This window comes from Lissotriton vulgaris, chromosome 10, assembly GCF_964263255.1.
Source record: "Lissotriton vulgaris chromosome 10, aLisVul1.2, whole genome shotgun sequence".
NCBI classification, from domain to species: Eukaryota; Metazoa; Chordata; class Amphibia; order Caudata; family Salamandridae; genus Lissotriton; species Lissotriton vulgaris.
The window spans coordinates 1,020,213,954-1,020,235,697 of record NC_141698.1 but is presented as its reverse complement, the minus strand read 5'-3'; the positions used below and the strand labels follow the sequence as shown (position 1 = coordinate 1,020,235,697).

Sequence of the window (21,744 nt, the reverse complement as noted above, 5' to 3'; positions counted from 1 at the left end):
TTATAAAGTAAAAACAAAGACGCAGGGTGGGCACCTGCGCACTGGGGATAATTAATTATAAAACAAGCGGACACAATGCAGGGTGGGCACCTGCAATGGAATATTAAAATAAGCGGGCATAATTGAGATAAAGCGCCCAGGCGCTAAACGTACAGACACCCAGCCCCAAAGGGATCAATAGCTCAAAAATAGTCCTAGTGCATAGCTGGGACAGGAAGAAGGGTCCCAATGAGTCCTCCAGGCTTCAAGGGGCAGGGCAGAGCCCAGGGAGATAAGCCTTCCCTTGGGCCCCAGCATCAGCACGCCCCTGGTAGATTCAAGTCCACAAACGAGAACATCTTCATGGGGTCACAGCCCCTCCTTTTATAAAGCTAAATCGTTTGTTCTCAAAGGTGCAGGCAAGGGGATAACCAGACACAACTGGTTCTGGAGCACTTTGTTTTGCTCAGCTCCCCTCTCTATTCACAAGACAGGCCAGGGACATCAGACACACCACAGGGGGCGGAGCCAACATTGTAGTGGGAAGGCACAGCCCTATTCAGGTCCCATGTGCAACTCCTCCCTCCCATCTACATGCAGATCTCCCTATTCACCACCGGGCAGACTCATCCTGGCTCCTGGAGCCAACCACACCAGCCAGCCCCTGTCATTCACAAGCTAGACAGGCAATTCACATCTAACAGCACACAGAAATGGCAACTTCTAAAAGTGGCACTTCTCCACTAGACACAATAAATCTGGGCACACCATCGCGCAACATTTATTCTCACGAGTTCGCACATACCAAACTTGACCCTGCACTCCCCACATATCAGGAACTACAATCAGACCCTCCAGGATATCGCGATTTCGCGATTTCGTGGTTTGCCGCGAAATCGGCACTTTTGTAAAAATGCGGCCATTTTTACAAAAGTGCCCGCGAAAGCAGCACTTTCGTAGAAACCGCTGTATTTTTACAAAAGCTAATCCATGCCACTATATCCTGGGGGGTCTGGTTGCAAGCGACCTCAGACAAATTACCAACGTTTTGAAACAATTTCGCTCTGCAATCATTGCAAGTCAGGAGAGGACCTAAAATACCGGAAACAAGAACCAAATAAGTGGGATTAGGTGTAGTTCTGAGGTAAAAATAATTAGAAGGGTCTAGTAAATCAAGAGTACAGTAAAACAGCTGCAAAAGTCCCAATTATGCAATATTTACGCAATATTTACAAAACACAGTCACAGTGATTGAGGGGCATTAAAGTCTTAGATGTCTTACCAAGTCTTATATGTTACCAAGCGTCTGCAAAAGTGTACCACCCCTAGTTTCAGATGGTGGCGCTGTTTTTAATTTTGAGATTAGCACAACAGCAGTGTTTATTTACACAATATAGATTGAAAATTATTAATCCCAACCGCTCATGCCACTATTATAGCTTTGTGTGACCTAAAATAGTCTGAATTGTCACACTTATTAAGGGAAATGGCCCCTTGGGCGCCTTGGACCGGGTAGATCTGTGGTAGAAAATAAATGCCACTCAATTGCCAGAGGAGGTCCTTTATTACCTAGCCAGGTACACGCCCAGATTGATGGAGGCTTTGGTAAATAAGACACCACAATGCCCTCAGGAGTCTTTGTTTTTATCTAATGTGCACTGCAGCCTTTCTTCTTCAGGTCCAACCTCGCACAGTCACTACAGCCCTTTAGGGAAGATAGCTGTGCGTGCCCAAGTACCACCCTATACTCCTGGCCACATCACTGCATACGATTTTGCAGGTGGGGTGCCCACAATGCAAGCTGCACTGTCACTGAATACTTATTTTATTTACATATATTTAAATAGTGTGCACCGGATGCCTGAATTGCTTCTCGGGGCAGAGAGAAAAGAGAAGGATGCAAGAAAGTGTGGAACATGTTCTTGAAGAGATGTGTTTCCAGCAGTTTCTTGAAAGCGAGCAGGTTGTTTGCGTTGCACAGGTGTGGGGATTGGTAGGGGCAGGCAGCTACTTAGAAGAGACTTCTGGATTTGCCATTGGACTTGGGAATGCATAGGGAGTTCTGCATGTTGGGGTTTAGGGGTTAGGAGAGGGTGCATTCACAGTACACATATATCTGCAGCGAATCGAAGATGCACCGTGCATCACGACGAGGCATAAGTAGGGCTGTGAGCCAAAGGGTGTGCATCACAGAGGACTAGGGTGAACTCTGCATTTGACATCTCGCTCGATCACGCCATCACCTACTCCAGGTCTGGTTCGACAACAATCAGAGCACGCACTTCAAGAGACCAATGGTGCGGACTGTCCAACGACGTCACGCCCCTGGAATACTTCACCACTTCATTTCCCCACGACAAGCACCAGGATTTGACACGTTGAGAATTCCCAAACCATATCCATATACACTTGAATATCTGTACATGCTTTTCGAGGGAAACAAAGTGTCTACATTGTAATTAAACCAAATATACATAGCTTCATGTTTTTAAATAACTAAAAAAGCTAAGATATCTGTGTTTGTTGTAGGAAAAATGGCCAAATAAAATGCGGCAAAGTTGCCGCTAAATTTCCATATTTGTGCAGCTAAATTTCCATTTTTGTGCCGCTAAATTTCCATTATTGTGCCGCTAAATTTGCGAATCCATGCCGCTATATCCTGGGGGTCTGTACAATGGACACACATATCCCCCATGCATTCCTATAGGAGGGCAGGCCACTCTCCGGACACGCACTCAGAGTGGGGCACGCTCTTTACACTGGGCCACAGTGCTAAGATGCGCAGAGGCCTAAAATCACTACCACCATGCCAGGGGCTAAAGGCAAAAAGTCTAGTGGTGAACATTCCAAAAAGGCCCAAGTCCAACAGGTCCCACCTATGGGAGGACCTGGGGAGGGGGTGGTTACACCCCTTCCCCTTTATCCAGTTTCGCACCAGAGCTGGGGCTGAGTGCCCCAGCAACTGGTTTGAACTTTGGAAATGAATGAGACACCTTGTGTGCCCCAGACAGTGTCTGAAAAGCATTCACTGAATGCGACCCACCCTGCCCCAATACACTAAAGCCTGTCTGAGGAGGTGAGGACGAGAAACCTATTGTACAGGTCTCCCCTGCCAGAGTTTTGTCCAGCAGCAGGAGGTCAGACCAGTGTCTGTGCCGCAGCATCCATTTTGTGATGCTGGGACTCTTTTAAACTATTACCGGGAAAGTAAGTGTTTACATGTCTTCTCCCTCTAGAAGGATGGAATGCTACCCCTGTCGCCAGAACTGGCAGGGGGGGGCGGGGGGGGGGGGTACTATTCCAAAGTGTTTGACACCAAACACAACATGTTTTGATAAAGCCAAACCAAAGTTTGCATTAACCGCAAGGATTATAATGCATTTAAGAGTATATGGTATGGCCAGACCAGCTATAAAGAAGGGATATCGAAAGCTGCAGAGGGGCTCAGCTCAAGCTAGGGCACCCTCTCACACAAAACAAAGCACTCTGCCTTCAGGATTGTCAAAGCCTACCATAGAAGGAACGCATAGGTTTATATGTATATTTGTTTTTAAAGGTAGATATAGGTATCCTATATCTCAGTAAGGGGTGCTTACACCACCTTACCCAGGCTGCAAGTGCAGACCTGTGGTGCCATTTTGGAAGGCTTCCCAGGGGTGGCATAATACATGCTTCAGCCCCTGGTAGACCTCTGGGGTACCTATGCCCTTGGTACCTAAGGTACCATATACTAGGGACTCACAAGGGTAACCCAGTAACCAATCTGGTGTGTACCTAATGTACAGGATATCAATTTAGAGAGAGAACAACTAGGCGGGGGTCCTGATTAGCAGGGCCACAGCCAGACTAAAGTCGATAAACCAGTGAAGCACAGCAAAAAGTGGGGGTAAGCAAAGTAAGCAGATCCTACTCTCCTACACCACGCTCTATGTTGTAGTGGGCAGAAGAAAAACATGATTGACACAGCAGACCAATGAATAAATGGGGCTGACTGAAAGTTCATATAAGTAATTAGAACATTGGATTGTTGAGAGCTCTTTTGTATTATAATGCTATATATGCTGTGTTGAAATATATCCACTTATTGTATTAATGTTTTTTCATTGTTCCTGTGTTGCCCCTGCTCTAGCGGTAAGATTGGTTCCTCCTAGAACATTATGGGGCAGGTTTACAAGCCCAATGCGCCACTTTTGCGTCACTTTTAACATGGGAAAAGTGATGCAAAAGTGGCGCAAGTGGCTTGTAAATTTGCCCCTATGCTCGGGACGATTCCAAGCTGAGCGCCTGTTTATTGTGAGTGACGCAGACCAGCGAGAGGAATTAAATAAAGTGTCATTCTCATCAGAAGTTTGATGTTTGTTTAATTGCCTGCATTACAACAACTTTTTGACGACAAGTGCAAGGATCCGGTGCCTCCCGCTTTCAGCTTCGGCCGGGCTGCTGTCATTGTTGCTGGTCGGGTACGCAGAGGACAAGTACTGTTTGCAGAGTCTGGTCTCAGCGAGTTGAGTCTAATCGCAGTGAGGCGTAGTGTGTGTTTACGCGACGCTGCAATAGCACCGTGAGCAGACCCCTGGCACTGTGAGCATACCCCTGGCACTGTGAGCAGACCCCTGGCACTGTGAGCAGACCCCTGGCACTGTGAACAGACCCCAGGCACTGTGAGCAGACCCCTGGCGCTGTGAGCAGACCGCTGGCACTGTGAACAGACCCCAGGCACTGTGAGCAGATCCCTGGCGCTGGGAGCAGACCCCTGGCGCTGGGAGCAGACCCCTGGCACTGTGAGCAGACAGGCACCGTGAGCAGACCCCTGGCACTGTGAGCATACCCCAGGAGCTGTGAGCAGACCCCAGGCACTGTGAGCAGACCCCTGGCACTGTGAGCAGACCCCTGGCACTGTGAGAAGACCCCAGGCACTGTGAGCAGACCCCTGACACTGTGAGCAGACCCCTGGCACTGTGAGCAGTTCCCTGGCCATGTGAGCAGACCCATAGCACTGTGAGCAGACCCCTGGCACCGTGAGCAGACCCCTGGCACTGTGAACAGACCCCAGGCACTGTGAGCAGACCCCAGGCGCTGTGAGCAGACCCCTGGCGCTGTGAGCAGACCCCTGGCACTGTGAGCAGACAGGCACTGTGAGCAGACCCCTGGCACTGTGAGCAGACCCCAGGCGCTGTGAGCAGACCCCAGGCACTGTGAGTAGACCCCTGGCACTGTGAGCAGACCCCTGGCACTGTGAGCAGTTCCCTGGCCATGTGAGCAGACCCATAGCACTGTGACCAGACCCCTGGCACCGTGAGCAGACCCCTGGCACCATGAGCAGACCGCTGGTAATGCGAGGGGACCCACAGCACTGTGAGCGACTCCTGGCCATGTGAGCAGACCCCTGGAACTGTGAGCAGACCCCTGGCACTGTGAGCAGACCCCTGGCACTGTGAGAAGACCCCAGGCACTGTGAGCAGACCCCTGACACTGTGAGCAGACCCCTGGCACTGTGAGCAGTTCCCTGGCCATGTGAGAAGACACCTGGCGCTGTCAGCAGACCCCCTGTTGATGCGATGAGACTCCTGGCCCTGTGAGCAGACACCTGGCGCTGCGAGCAGACCCCTGGTACTATGTGCTGACCCCAAGTACTGTGAGCAGACACCTGGCGCTGTCCACAGACCCTTAGCACCGTGAGCAGACCCTGGCGATGTGAGCAGACCCCTGGCACTGTGAGCAGACACCTGGCACTGTGAGGAGCATCCTTAAGTCTCGCACAGCTGAGCAGCCCCGGGGACAGGCTAGCGCCTTGATCATCATATTAACAACACTCAGCATTATGTAATTGGGAAAACTTTGGCATATTTGAGCAAAACTTAGATTTGTATTGGGAGAAGCCTGGCATATGATGGCAGAGACCTGGTATATTAGAGATGCATTCATAATAGAATTTTAAGGGGCTATTAACTGTCAGAGGGAAAGTGATGAGCATTCAAACTGGGTGTAATTTCGAAAGGATTTTCGATGTCTTTTTCCAGAGGACATATTCTATCAGATACATGTTGCTTCGCCCTTGGCACAGACTAATTTACCTATTATGTGTCTGGGATCTTTTAATTCTTACTGGGGCCAACCAAGTAACCCTAGCGCCTGGATTTAGAGACTCCAACACATACACTTCATTAGGGTGAGAGTGTGCCTCGCCCAACACACCTGTGAAGTAGGAGCTAGATTTAGGTGCTCAGACGTTGAGTGAGAAACAAAGATCAGTGTTTGCTCCATAATCATATTTTTATTGCTGCTTTAATTGAATTGCTTTATTGTTTTATTGTATAAACAAACTACACAAATGCAATGTTTTCCCTTATGTGTAATTTTACACCATCTACAAGTATGCACGCACAAATGCCTTTGTGTAGACGGAATTCACAATTCACGAAGGTTTTCAGAGACTTGAAGCCTGTCTAACTCTCAACGCTTTGTTATGCAAGGCCCGAGCCTGCGGGCACTGACTTATAAAGTGTTTTGTGAATCGGGCATCGAAGTTCACATTCAGAGGGATCTGTGCCATATGTTTGCACTGTAGTGACCTCTGACTGATGGGGGAGCACGTTCATGGTTGAGTGAGGGTCGTGCACAGTTCTCATGTAGAGATTCAGGCGGAGGCGCTGTCTGCTCTGTGCTTCTGTTTGGTAAAGGCCCCCAGATGGTGCCCGCACTGCACTCTGATGCCAATAAAGGGAACCCAGAGTGTTCGCAAATAAGAACTCAGGACCGAATGAGAGTGAGCGGGCAGAACCAATCCAACCACAGCTGAGCTACAGCGCCAAGGTACGATTCAGTGAGCTACGTGTGTGAAATGAACCCTTAGCGGGGGTTGCGATCTGTCATGCGATGAACCAGAATCAAACTCTGCCCTTAGCGGGATTGGGCTCCACCACTCTTCACTACTCAAACTATAGCGCCCAGTCGGTTAAGTGCTATGAAGAGGATTTTTTGAGGATGTAAAATGGCTTTATTTAGCTTGCGAATTGGATGCAAGATTGAACCGATGGTCTGATTTAGAAAAAAAAGGTAAATAACATAATTTTAAACTTGAGTTTATTCATATACAAAATACAAAAAATAAATAAATACATTTATAAATAAAATACAGATGTTTTGAAAACCTTACCAATAGGATGATGTACACATTGAAACAATCTCAAGAATGCGATAAAGAACATATTAAATAAAGAGTTTTAGTACAGGTGTGCAATATCAAACTCAAGAGATGGGGTGAACCCTCTCGAGCCGGCGAGGTCTCTGCCTTCTAGGACTTTGCAGTGATCTATGACTTTGGAATACTCGTCCAAGATGGTAAAGGTTTGTTGCATTTTTATTAAAGGCACCAGCCTTTTCAGGTTCCACTGCATCCTAGGATGAATGTCTTCTGTGTTCTGTGTTGTACAACCCTGTCATAGGGTAGGGAGTCCTTTCTCCTTGGTTCGACTAGAGTCACGGGCACCCTTCCTGCGCCACTAGGTGGCGCTCTCCCCACACAAGTCCATCACAACTTCTCATCCTCCATGCTGAATCCTCCATTGACGTAGGACTGCTGGGAAGTGTCCTCGGAGCTCTTGGGCAGCGCGTGCTCTGTGATGGAACTGGACGAGTATGGCGGCTCAAAGGGGACCTCGGCGAGGGCGCTGGAGACAAGATCGGAGCTGTGCTTCTTCTGGACCTGCTTGAACAGCTGGGTCACCTGTAATGAGAGACACTGGCGCCGTTACTGAAGAAGCAATGTCATGACTTCACCACCAGGGGGTCTGGACAACGTATGACTGACTGCAGGCCTCCCCCTCAGAGAGAGATGGAATGGAATCTTCCACTCTTCCGACAGTGCGTTGAGGCTGTAGTCAGAGCTGTGATTGGACGTGAGGGCTGCAGTAATTCAATGTCTGTTCTTCTAAGAAACTAATGCATATCTGCCAAGGTTTCAGATTGCTATGTGTGACATTTTCATAATGTCTGAGTAATTATGAGTGACATTTTAACGACTTTTTGAATGCTATGAGTAACACTATCTCACGAGCTCACCTCGGCCATCTATGCACTAGTCCCCTCTCTGAATTTACTGCCTTCTTGGATATGCTCAACTAGACCCTACTTCAAACACATACTCTTGGCATGACATGACTCCTCTCCTGACATGTTTATGCCCCACAATTTCTTCTCTGGGGCTTCCACATTTTACTCTATCAGCAGCATTGTGTGTGGCATCAGACTGGAGTGAGAAATGTTCTTAAATATGGCCCCTGAGAACTCCAATCTTCAGGTTTGCTTCCTCCCTAGATATTCAAACATCCTTCTTGTGATGGCACTCCTGTAACTCCACATGCAACCCCTGCCCTGGACATCCAACATCCTAAGCCCCCCTCACACACACACTCTCTCGCTCTCTCTGTCTCTCTCTCTCTCTCTCTCTCTGTCTCTCTCTCTCTCTCTCTTCTTTCCACTCTCTTTTCCCAATGTCCAAGAGCACGTGATCAGTTGCCTTCCTTGTATTTGCCACTGGATGACACTACACACACACACGCACAGAAAGGGAAAAACAAACACAGAACCACACACAGAGACTCAGAGATGCACAGCACACACACACATACACACACACTCTACTTACGTGGGATTTGGGCACCGTTCCTATCCTGAAGAATCCGATGGTCCCACTGTCGATCTTGGTGCAGTTGACGATGGTGGAGGCGATGTTCTCTGGAGAAGGCCCATTGCAGAGGACTCCGTCCACCTGAGGAGCAAAGCCACACTTGAGATCACCGCCCACAGACTCCCATCACACAGGCAGCTGCGGGGCTTCCACGGATACTAAAACAATAATAATCCTCTATTTGTAAAGAGCACAGCTGCCCGTAGGTTTCCCAGTGCTGGGAGCCGTCATGAAGATTAAGCAAGCTATTGTCCAGAGTCACATGGTGCTGGGCAGACACATGGTGTCGGGGATCGAACCGTGATCCCCAGTGTCCACCGTCAGTCGCCCTGACCGCTGCGCCACACCTCTTCCACAACAATGGCATCATTATCTTCATTTCAGGGTCTGGTTGAACCTCCTTCTCACCAAAGACATGGTGGGCACCTCAACAGGGAGATCTACTCTACTGAATAATTCTCTTGTATCATCATCCAGTCATTACTCTCTGGAGTGTTTAAGAATAACACAAACATTACTAAAGGTGAGGTCACCTTCTCCCCTATCGACCAGGATTCCTCCACTGCAGAGGCCTCGCTTTCACTGCAGTACGAGTGACATCACACAACACCTTCACTTTTATCCACCATCTTTCCTTCCTACAAACATTGGTCACAACTGCCTGAGGCTTTGCATGGACAACAATCCCCTCTGATCCTCTCTGGATACAGCCTGCATCTTCACCATCCTGCTCCAGGAGCAGAACTGATGCTCCAGTACTTTAAATAAGCATTGGCCAGTCCTGGAGCCCTCAGGATACAGCATGGTTATTCATCATCCTGTTGTGGGGATCACCTACGGGCACAGTGCACCCCTTAACCATTCTTCCCTAGGACCCCCTCCACGCATCCCAGGCATCTTCATCACCCTAATCAGAGGACCACCCTTAGATACTGTGAGCATCCTACTCGCCTTCAACATCCTACTCTGGGATCCCCCACACATGCTGCGGACACCTTCAACATCCTACTCTGGGATCCCCACACATGCTGCGGACACCTTCAACATCCTACTCTGGGATCCCCACACATGCTGCGGACACCTTCAACATCCTACTCTGGGATACCCCACACATGCTGCGCACACCTTCAACATCCTACTCTGGGATCCCCCACGCATGCTGCGCACACCCTCAACATCCTACTCTGGGATCCCCCACACATGCTGCGCACACCTTCAACATCCTACTCTAGGATCCCCCACACATGCTGCGCACACCTTCAACATCCTACTCTGGGATCCCCCACGCATGCTGCGGACACCTTCAACATCCTACTCTGGGATACCCCACACATGCTGCGCACACCTTCAACATCCTACTCTGGGATCCCCCACACATGCTGCGCACACCTTCAACATCCTACTCTGGGATCCCCACACATGCTGCGGACACCTTCAACATCCCACTCTGGGATCTTCCCTAGATATAGAAGAGGGACCATCACATCATTTTGAAATGCTTGGCAGTCGATAAACTAAGTTTTCACCGGTCACCTAGTCCCATTAGCAATTTTAAGTTTTTTTAACCGAATCACATTTGTAAACTTTATCCAGACTTCATCCAGTGTATATTTGGCAAAAAAACTACAAAATATTAGTTAATAAGTCAGAACTATTTAGAAAAACCTCCTTTCATGAGGATAATTGACAGTGCACATGGGCTATCCCTGGTAAATGTTGTCTGTTCAATGCAGGCCACACAGAAGACTCCTTGGTCTATCAGGACTCTGGGTTCTGGACACAGTGTCCTCAGATACACCTCTTGTGCTTGTAATGGTACTTACCTTGTCGCCCATCTTGGCGTACACTTGGTTGTGGTGAGTGGTATCGGCTTCTCCGCTCGGATTGGCAGATGAGACCACAATGGGCCCAACCTGGTGAAACACAAAGAAACAGAGTAGGAGATTCAACTCACTTTCATTCGGCACAAAGCAGTGTCCTCCTCACCCTCCCTAGATATAGAGAGATGTGTTTACATATCTTAAATGTATGCTGATGTACACCACCCATGCTTGAGCAGGACTAGCAGCTCAGTGCCTCTCATGCCCCCACAAAGGGTGCAGCATACTGACAGCCATGCTCATCACTGGTGGCAGACAGTGCCAGCAATGCCCGGGCAGTGCTGGCATCCCGTTACCACCGGACAACTCACCAGGTCAATCAGGGATGTGGTCACAGAACAATCCGGGATCCTGATGGCGATGCTCTCTGCGGTGCCAATGTACTTAGCGGAGTCCTCCAGTCCGAAGCACTGCAGCCACTCGCCTGTGGGTTCAAGAAGACAGAAAGGTGTGAGCAGGGCTTATTTTGGGCAGGTGTCTGCCATTGAAAGGCACCAGCACTCATGTTTGGGGACCACATTTTTTTTATTTCATCATCACACTTGGACCCTAGACCAAGAGGACAAAGGAAGAAAAGAGAGAAATAAGGAAGAAGTGAAAGAAAGGAAAACAGCGACAATGAAAGCAAGGATAAAGAAAGTTCAAAATGAGATAAAGAGACAAGAAGTGCAGGGCTGTGGGAGAAAGAGGCATGAGGAGGAACAAGGTCAGACACCCTTTGTATTTGCTAAACCCTACCATTCAGGAAAGCTATGGGCCCCTCCACTTAAAAACTAACCACTGATGTGAGTCCTGCATAATGGAGAAATACACAAAAAAACACTGGTAAAGTGAGGGGTACCCTTGGAAATACCCCAATCCCATGCAGTCACTGTGAGTGACCGTGCACCAGTCGAGCGTGGTCCTCTCCTGCGCGCTCACAGAGCACCTCTCTCCTCCCAAGCCGCAGGAGGATCCTATGGTGTGCACTAAACTCACAACGTGCCCTGCTGCTGTTCAGCTCATCCCTGGAAGCCAATATTCAACGAGCCTCTGGCTCGTAGCCTCTATATTACCAGCCTTCAAACTACACAGGTGCTCGCGCTATAGGTAGGAAGGGTCAGATGATGAACTAACATCTCCTTATAGGCAAAAAGCGTGCAAAGGACAATATTGACCCTGTAGACGGGGCTCTGATAATGGAGAGGATCCCTATTGGGAATATGTCAGGCAGTGTAAAGATGTCACCTTATAGGTGTGGGTCAGATGATGAAGAGAAACTTTCATCTATACAAGATACAGACAGCAAAGTGTGCACATCCCACAGGCGGGGTCGGATGATGGAAAGGTTCACTCCCTGTAGACAAAGATACAAGCCAGTGAGAGGACAGAGTTCATCCTATGGGTGGGGTCAGATAATGGAGAGGGTCACTGCCTGTAGAGAAAGATACAGGTCAGCGAGTGGTCAGTGCTCATCCTATGTCTGGGATCAGATACTAGAGAGGCTCAGACCCTGTAGAGAACGATACAGGTCAGTGAGCGGGCAGTGCTCTTCCTATGGGTGGGGTCAGATAATGGAGAGGCTCAGACCCTGTAGAGAAGGATACAGGTCAGTGAGCGGGCAGTGCTCTTCCTATGGGTGAGGGCAGATAATGGAGAGGGTCAGACCCTGTAGAGAAGGATACAGGTCAGTGAGCGGGCAGTGCTCTTCCTATGGGTGAGGGCAGATAATGGAGAGGGTCAGACCCTGTAGAGAAGGATACAGGTCAGTGAGCGGGCAGTGCTCTTCCTATGAGTGAGGGCAGATAATGGAGAGGGTCAGACCCTGTAGATAAGAATACAGGTCAGTGAGCGGACAGTGCTCATCCTATGGGTGAGGGCAGATAACAGAGAGACTCAGACCCTGTAGATAAGGATACAGGTCAGCGAGCGGGCAGTGCTCTTCATATGAGTGGGGGCAGACAATGGAGAGGCTCAGACCCTGTAGAGAAGGATACAGGTCAGTGCTCATCCTATGGGTGGAGGCAGATAATGGAGAGGCTCAGACCCTGTAGAGAAGGATACAGGTCAGTGAGCGGGCAGTGCTCTTCCTATGGGTGAGGTCAGACAATGGAGAGGCTCAGACCCTGTAGAGAAGGATACAGGTCAGCGAGCGGGCAGTGCTCTTCCTATGGGTGAGGGCAGATAATGGAGAGGGTCAGACCCTGTAGAGAAAGTTACAGGTCAGTGAGCGGGCAGTGCTCATCCTATGGGTGGAGGCAGATAATGGAGAGGGTCAGACCCTGTAGAGAAGGATACAGGTCAGTGAGCGGGCAGTGCTCATCCTATGGGTGGAGGCAGATAATGGAGAGGCTCAGACCCTGTAGAGAAGGATACAGGTCAGTGAGCGGGCAGTGCTCTTCCTATGGGTGAGGTCAGACAATGGAGAGGCTCAGACCCTGTAGAGAAGGATACAGGTCAGCGAGCGGGCAGTGCTCTTCCTATGGGTGAGGGCAGATAATGGAGAGGGTCAGACCCTGTAGAGAAAGTTACAGGTCAGTGAGCGGGCAGTGCTCATCCTATGGGTGGAGGCAGATAATGGAGAGGCTCAGACCCTGTAGAGAAGGATACAGGTCAGCGAGCGGGCAGTGCTCTTCCTATGGGTGAGGGCAGATAATGGAGAGGCTCAGACCCTGTAGAGAAAGATACAGGTCAGTGAACGGACAGTGCTCTTCCTATGGGTGAGGGCAGATAATGGAGAGGATCATACCCTGTAGAGAAGGATACAGGTCAGTGAGCGGGCAGTGCTCATCCTATGGGTGGAGGCAGATAATGGAGAGGGTCAGACCCTGTAGAGAAAAATACAGGTCAGTGAGCGGGCAGTGCTCATCCTATGGGTGGAGGCAGATAATGGAGAGGCTCAGACCCTGTAGATAAGGATACAGGTCAGCGAGCGGACAGTGCTCTTCCTATGGGTGAGGGCAGATAATGGAGAGGCTCAGACCCTGTAGAGAAGGATACAGGTCAGCGAGCGGACAGTGCTCATCCTCTGCAGTTATGGACCAGAATATTTACAGGAGCGCCCAAGATCCAAATAATCACTAAAGATCCTCCTTAGACTCACAGAGCAGGCAGTATGTTGGTTCTTGTCCTATATACATGGATCAGGCAATGAAGGGGCCTCCTCCCTATAGACATGTGAAGGATAAAGCACAGGTGTTGGCAGGACAGGCGACTCTAATGTAACGGGTCAGATCACACTCGGAATTTGTGGTGAATGTTTGCAACAGGATCGGTAAAGAAACAGTACATGAGGGAACATGGAAACAATCCTACATGGAAGCTGAAGAGCATGTATGGTCTGTGTGTACACATGAAGCATTGACGCCTGGGGTGGGTGGGACTGGGTCCTAGTCTACAGTCACAATTAATGTGTGTGGTAGGTTTGTATCCAGATGATGGGTGTTACTTTTCTCATCTTTCCCCCTTGTTTGTGGTCATGAACTGGGATCTGCTGGTCTTCATGTGCTCTCAGATAGAGACCCCCTGCTCACCTCTTGGTATGACCAGGCTCATCTGCGAAGGCCAGGCCGCCTGCATGAAGTCCCAGAGCAGAGGGCTGAACAGGTGTCTAGCCGGCTCCAGCTGCTTCAAGGTCGAGATCCAGATGGACATGGGGGCGTCCTTGGGCTTCAGCTTTGTCCTGGAAGGAAACAAGACAGAGGTCAACTGAGTGAAGGGAAGAGATCCATCTTACTGTGATTGGAGGATCCAGAGTTGAGATTCTGGCCAATCTCAGACCACCAGCAGGGACATGATGATGGAAAAAGCAACATTAGGATGAGATCTACTCTCCATCTTAAAACTGAACGATTTATACAGTCATATAGAGCAAGACACTGGTCCTTTTTACTTGTCACAAAATGAATCCTGGTTTTTAGGTGTTTTCACATGCCCCAAAAGGTGCAGAAAGAGGGATAGTACTGCTGGTCTGTTCTCAGTTTTATAAGGACGTTTGGTTTCTTCTTTACAGAAGTGTCTAAGGTTACTTGTTTGTTGTTGCTTCATTTCCAGGGGTTCTCTGCTCTTGGTATATTGTTGTTTCTTTCTCGGGTTTCCTCAGTGTAATTGGTGTTTGGCTATTTCATTCTGTGGTTCTCATTGTTATAAGAATTCATCAATCTAAAGTATTCACTATTGGTTGAAAATAAGGGCTGTGAAGATAACACTCACCTGTACACCTTCTCCACGGCCGCCGGCCGGTTACAGGCTCCCACCACCGCATACACCGTGTCTGTGGGGACACCACAGATTCCTCCATCCATCATGATTTCTGCAACAGAAGAGCAAGAACCCCACGATTATAGGTAAGGCACCCTGTTTTCCGTTTTTACTGATTTTTGCAGATAAATGCAGACAGAAAACATTTATTTTTTTGCATGTATTTATTTTGAAATGTGGTTAAAAACTCAAATTGGGGAGCTTTTGGGTAATTCTAAACCCTGTTTGCCATGACTGCCAGGTCAATAGATGTGTGGATTGATAGATAAGGGGGTTAAAAAAGAAAGGAATTTTAGTAAAAGGCTTTAACAGCAGTAGATATGCGCAAGGTTGATCCTGAAATTCACATATTTTCACGAAATGCACTGATATATCTTCTGAAGTGTTCACAGCACTGAACCCTGGCAGACATTCAACCATAAGTGCATATTTATTGGTTAAATGAATGTGGAAATATACTAATTTCAGCTTACTTTTTCCACAAAACCCCGAATAAATATGGATATAACAAAGAAGTACAAACTATAATATGACTAATGTTATTAAGGATTCAAAATGTGACTTGGAGGTAAAATAGAAGTCTTATTTTTGCCAAGGCGAAATGTTTCTGCTGGTAAAATCATGTTTTCACTAAGTCTTTCCGGACAAAGTTTAGCAGTAAACAATGTAAAACTTTGTTAAACTAAGAATGGGAACATTTAAAAATTGCAGACATAACTGTAATCAAATTAGTAGAGTTTTAAATTTCCCAACATTAAAAAAAAAGGATTTTCCCCCAGAATCTCCTTACCTGCGATCTGCTTGACGGATGTGGCCCTCCTGGCAGGAAGGTGGGGGCACTTGGAGGCTCCACCCCCATACCCCTGGAGCTGCAGAAGTGGGCGGCCCATGGGCAGCTGGGGTTCTTCAAAGGTGTCACTGACCAGCCCAGCCAGGAAGCAGTAGAAGCTGACCAGGCCAAAGATGATGGTGACAGCAATGTCATACCCAACTGGGAGGGCTGCGACGGCGTCCAATAGAAAACTGATGAGGATGAGTTCAAAGCTGAGGCAATACAGGAACCAGGCTTTGCTTAGGAACAGCGTGCAGAAAATAATGAACCCATTCAAGAGCATGAAGCAGATGATACCCACAGCCACGTGGAAGCCCCTCGTGGGGCCGTAGAGGCCACCGTACCTGGTGAGACCCCAGATGATCCACATAACTCCATAAAGAATAAAGGTGCAGCTCTCAAGGGTCTTACCACGTGAGAAGGCCACAGAGCCACAGACACATTTCAGAAGCCCTCCCGCTACCACCACCCACGGTAGGACGACAGTGGCACGTGCGTCTGTTGGGTCCACAGACATAGTGATTGCAAAGGCGGCCAAAATGCTGCCTGCGTGGCCAAGCACCTCTCCATCCGCATACTTAGAATAGCCGAGGTAAGGAACATGCAGGTCTTTTTCTTGACGTAACTTGAAAATGCTAATCGATGTGAACAGGCTATTAACAATCCCCTCCCCTGTTGGAATCTTGGTGGCCGCTTTCATGTTGTAAAGTTTAAGGAGGGTCATAAGTGCTGAAGCCACGTAGATAGCCACATTCACTCCTTGTGATCCACCATGGAAGAAACCAGTGGGACGTGAAGCCAAAGCGATGCAGTAGGTCACATAAAACAACGGATACAGCCCATCCACCAGGCTCCTACCAGCCATGAATACCGCCAAGACCATGAACAGGAACAGAAAGACCACCAGTAATGGGACAGGGAAAATGGGTTCAGTGGCCTGCCAGAACTGGTAGAGCAAGGAATACCCTTCAGCGAACCGCAGGATGGAGGTGAAGCCAAAGAAGGTGGCCGCCAGGTTATCCAAGGATCGATACGACAGGATGCAGACCCCAATCTGGAAGACCCCCGCCATCCAAAGCCAAGGCACCTGCCCCACAAAGAGACTGGTGGTCACTCCCAGGACCCTGCACCCAAAGACGCTGGCGGACACCATATTCAAGATCAGCCCAATGATGACCAGGTCGTTGCTGCTGGCGGTCATGGGTGAGCCTTGGGGGATGGCTTTAGCCGTAGCCAGATCTGTGCCAGGGAGGGTGACCAACTTCCCAGTAAGTATATAGAGGAGCCTCCCTCCACCAAAGTACGCCCCAACGAGACAGACGAGGAGGTGGTTAGAAGCCACCGCCGAGGCACCAAAGCTACTGTCATAGTATGTGGCGGTTTCATGGGCAGCGGAGAGCGAGATGGCCAACGCCATCATGGCGAGGGCAGCCTCCTTCTGAAGGACGGCCACCAGACTGATGATGAGCAGTCCCAGGGTGAAGGCTGCAAGACCAGGGACCATGGCATTACGAAGATCAAGGGACCCGCTGAAGACCCCCTGCCCGTCCATGATATGGATCACTCCCTTAGAGCACCATAGCGCTGAGACCATCAGGCAGAAGGACGCAAACAAGGGGACAGGACCACGGCTCCTGCGGACTCCTGCGGGAGAGAAGCAAGGGAGAAGTAAATATAGGAAGGAAGAAAATTAGAGACAAAAGTAGGTGACAAGGTAGAGATTGGAAAGAGAGTGAAAGATATGGAAGGAAGAAGTTAGTATAGGAAAGGTAGGTTTAAAGAGAAAGAAAGCTGAAAGGGGGGGAACATTAGAGGATTGAAAGGGATTGAGTGAGAGGAGACAGAGAAAGAGAGATGGGAGCCATACATTTAAGTTAAAAAAAGGGAACTAGACAACGAAACAAGAGACAACGTGCTAAGAAGAGGATTGAGAGAAGAAAATAAGAAAGGAGGTAGGAAAGAGAGAGGTAAATACTGAAAGAAAGAAAATTAGACAAAAGGGAGAGGATGGAAAAAGAGAAAGGATGAGTGATGAAGAGAAAGAGGAGGAACAAAGAGAGGAGACAAAGAAAGAGAGAAGGGAAAAGTAAATTAAAAATTAAAGAAAACTATACAATGAAAAGTGTGGCAAAGGAATAAAAAGAGGGACGGCAGAAAGGAGAGAGAGAATGACAAGCAGAGAGACTGAGTAAATGAAAACACAAATTTAAGGAAGGGGGTAGTGTGAGGAATGAGATAAATATAGTAGATAGAGAGAGGAAGAGAGACAGAGGGGAGAAGTGACTAAAGAGGGAAAAGAAAATCATTGAAAGAAAGGAATGATAAAAGTAGTGGAAGTGAGGAAAAAGAAAGAGAACAATGATGGTCCGAGGGAGAAAGCAGAGGTGGAAACAAGATCGAGAAATGGAGCAAGAAAAAGGTTCAGATCAGCATCAATGTAACTTCCTGCCTTCCCTGGCCGATAGTTCTCACCAGTTCTGCAAACTCTCAGCCAGAGCCGGGGTCGGGCTTTATTGATTCCTGGACTGCACTTTATTTACCCACCATTGACCCACAGAACCGGCACCAGGCTTTTCGAAGGTTTACTTTCCTATCATTATACGAAAGAAGGGGTCTCTTCTCACTCATAACCCCGAGGCGCTCCCACAGGGTGGGCGAGGGAAGGCTTCCTCTCTGGGCATCTCCGCCTAGCATTAGTTTCAAGCACTACATTCCCATATTGAGATGTCATAAGCGCATTGAAGCAATCATGGTGTATTTAAGGCACTGTGTCGCACATTCTCAGCCGTGTGCCTCCCTCTCTACTTTCCCTGAACCCCACGCGTGTGATCTCACCTGTATATCCCAGCAGAGCTGCCAATATGACCAGCAGGACCCCCAGGGGTGTACTGGGGATGAGGGGCGTGGCTCTGGAGGAGCTGTATGACGTCACTGCCAGCAGGAGGGAGCCTGGAAGAACAGCAAAGACAGCCATGATGCAAAGATAAATAAAACACTCGCCTGCCAGGGACCCCCTTTAGGAGGGAGTCTGGAAACACAGAGACAGACATGAAATGATAACTTACACCCCCACCAGCCTCTCTCCCATCTTGGGAGGAGCCCGGATACACAGCAAAGACATCCGTGTCACAAACACACACCTGTTCCTTTCAGATCTCCGCAGCACGCGCCTTAACCCAGAAAACACCTGTTTACTTTATTATTCCAATATTCAATAATGATTGGTCACAGATGAGGTACTGGGAGAAAGCGCCTACATGGCTGTATTCAGACATGAACTGAGCTATAAGGGACCCAAGACTTCCTGAGAGGCTTCTGCTCCGAAGGCCGGTGGAGCCGAAACAGTCAGTCGCACTGAGTTGTGAAGATAGCATGTCACTGACTCTCACCAGCTCTACCGGCTCCTGGCCCTAACCCATCCTAAACCATTCTCTTAAGCCTCAGAAAACAACTCGAGACTTACATGATTCCCCAACACCTCATCTCAACAGAGCCCTGGACTCTCCATTCACCAAGCGCTTGCCTGCCTCAATCGGATCCTAGCGCTATATAACGCACCAAACATAACGAAAGTGGCAGTATGGGTCCTACCTGCAGAGATGGACAAGATCCCAATGGAATAGTGAAGGGGCTCTGGGGCCTTCCCTGGCTCCGGCATCCTGCGGCTGAGTCAATCTGGATTGAGTCTGAGCTGAATCCGAAGTGAGTCTGGAGTTTGGTCTGAATCCGCAGTGAGTCTGGAGTGTGGGCTGAATCCGCAGTGAGTCCGGAGCGTGGGTGAATCTGGAGCCCGTCAGGCTGGGGTAGCTGGAGTGCGCCCGGGTCAGTCACCGCTGGTGTCTCACTTCACACCCGGCCCCAGCCGCTCTTTATCTGCAGTGTCCACTAGGGGGCGTGTCTAGTCGCTGTCAATGACGGCGCAGTGGGATTTTCCCGAAAGGGCAACGCCTTGCAACCCCCCCCCCCCCTCTTTCATTCCTCCCCCCCCCCCCCCCCCCCAGCTGCGTGGTACGAAGCATGGAGGGGGGTTTCACACCCGCGAGCTGCTTCTACGGGCACCCTTAGCAGCAGGGGTCACACCTCACATACAGGACAGTGTCCAGGACAGGCAGGAATACATTTCCAGAGACAGGGCAGAGACGGGGAAGGGAGGGAGAAGGTGCTCGTGATTTCCACAGAAAATACATCGGTTTAAAGGGGAATGAAATGCATCTCTTCCGAGAGAATATAAAATAAAACGGATTTCATTTCTGTGTTTATTCATTGCAATGTAGTGCCAACTAGGCCTCTCGAGGCACCATAGCGCCTGTACCGAGGAACAGGGAATAGACTACACACAAAGCGTGTACAATTAGAAACATATAAAGATTAGACTAACAGAAACGTAAATAATCTAATAATTACACAACAGGGAGGTACAGTGAGTGACCTATATAAGAAAGAGAGATAGGACTTACCTGGACAGAGCCTTCCGTGTATGGGGTTCTGGAGTGTCCGATTAAAGGGTCCCTTTACTTCTGCTTGAAAAAAGAGAGACACCCCTCAAACCAAGGGACAGTGCTTAAGCAACCAGTCAATCTAAAGGATTCCCCTTGCTAGATTATTTAAACAATAAATACACTCACATTCAGTCACCACAATCAAACAAATGTAGTACCAGAGTAATTTTTAAAACACACATAGATCATTTAATTATATATTCATTATTCATTAAAATGCATCAATCCGAATGATTGCAGAGCACAATCAATGTAACAAAAACAAGCAATGGCAATGCATCGGTTTCGCCTGTGTGAAGAATAATAAGCTGTTTTTATCAATCATTGTTCAAGGCAAAGGAAAGAGCTCCCTGACAAGTCTCATGGGAGTGGAGAGGATGTGGCATAGCGACCAGAGCGGGCGAATCAAGAGCTGTAGATCCTGGTTCGAGTCTCTGCGGCGCGGCGTTCTGTGATTCTGTGAGGTCACTTCATCTCTCCGGGTGATAAATTGTGTTATGTAAAGCTGCTGCAAGACAAAAAAAGCAGAACGAGGCAAAACTTTATCAAAAATAGTTCTACCAAAGCGGCTATTAACAGTATTTTGGCTACGGGAAACTGACAAGAGAAGCAGATGAGTTACAATCATTGGTAAACGCAGGAAAATATGCTACAGCCAAAAGAAATGGAGGAAAAGTAAGTGGCAAGCACATAAACTAATGAAAAGCCTGGAAAGAGAGGTGGCAGGATTTAAACCCCTCTTAAGTTTATATGAAAAACAATAGATTTCACAAGCACAGTACTGCCGAAAACTAATAACATAGGGGAGAGGAAGTAGCCTAACGGCCAGGGCGCTGGACCTCAAATCTGGGGAACTGGGTCAAGTCTCAGCAAGGATGCGCAACATCCTGTAACCCTGGGAAAATCAGTTCATCTTCCTGTGCCTACTAAAAATGAATGTGTCCTCATTTAAAGCAACTGGTGCTCGTGTAAAGCGCTCAAATACCTTACACCTTCGGGTCAAGTTCGCGCTATATAAAACTCTGGGAAAAAAAGAAGAAACAAAGAACACAACATTAGGAAAAAGGGGGAGAATAAAAAAAATTCCAATTGATTTCTCAATTGCGAAGGCAACGCACAAGAACATTAAATGCTGCAAATGTCATAGGCCGTTTATGCATACTCAGCATAAAAGCGACCCATCATATCTAGTGTATACTAACTGCAACGGACGACGCTATAACAAGACCAGTTTTGCCTTCACTATCTCTGTACTGTGTAAGTAAACAATTTCCTAATAAAATAATTTGAAATACAAAATTAAAAAAGAAGGTACACTCCTACTTATTGTGATATACTCATTGACATATTGAAATCGTCCATGGTCGTCTTTGTGTGTTCCGTCGATGTGAGTTATTGACATGGTGATGGTGCTTTATCTGCAGGGGCCGGGTAAGTGACTGGCACAGGAAGACGCATTTCACACTCTGGGGCATCACTGCATTACCAACATGAATGTTAGTTTTGAGTAGCAGACTCCAGGCTTTGTGAGCAGACCCCTGGCACTGTGAGCAGACCCCCTGGCACTATGAGCAGACCCCCTGGCACTATGAGCAGACCCCCTGGCACTATGAGCAGACCCCTGGC

General features: G+C 48.5%; 1 protein-coding gene across 1 annotated transcript; it reads right to left on the bottom strand.

The window, feature by feature from the left end:
* Positions 1-7,510: 7,510 nt before the first annotated feature.
* Positions 7,511-19,277, bottom strand: LOC147689237 (uncharacterized). The gene is made up of 9 exons (XM_086940047.1): positions 19,211-19,277; positions 18,455-18,568; positions 15,578-17,263; positions 14,740-14,839; positions 14,061-14,209; positions 10,860-10,972; positions 10,492-10,581; positions 8,627-8,749; positions 7,511-7,705 (listed from the first exon to the last, which is right to left on the bottom strand). The coding sequence occupies exons 1-9, from the start codon at positions 19,275-19,277 to the stop codon at positions 7,511-7,513; spliced, it is 2,637 nt and encodes an 878-aa protein (XP_086796173.1).
* Between the last annotated feature and the right edge of the window lie 2,467 nt (positions 19,278-21,744).

What these genes read in the sequence shown, in the direction of transcription:
- LOC147689237 (XM_086940047.1), bottom strand. Translation starts at nt 19,277, where the DNA reads ATGCCGGAGCCAGGGAAGGCCCCAGAGCCCCTTCACTATTCCATTGGG. An exon ending in CCACATCCCTGATTGACCTG is followed by an intron (nt 10,582 to 10,859) that starts GTGAGTTGTCCG and finishes GTGTTTCACCAG; the next exon opens with GTTGGGCCCATTGTGGTCTC. An exon ending in GAACGGTGCCCAAATCCCAC is followed by an intron (nt 7,706 to 8,626) that starts GTAAGTAGAGTG and finishes CTCTCATTACAG; the next exon opens with GTGACCCAGCTGTTCAAGCA.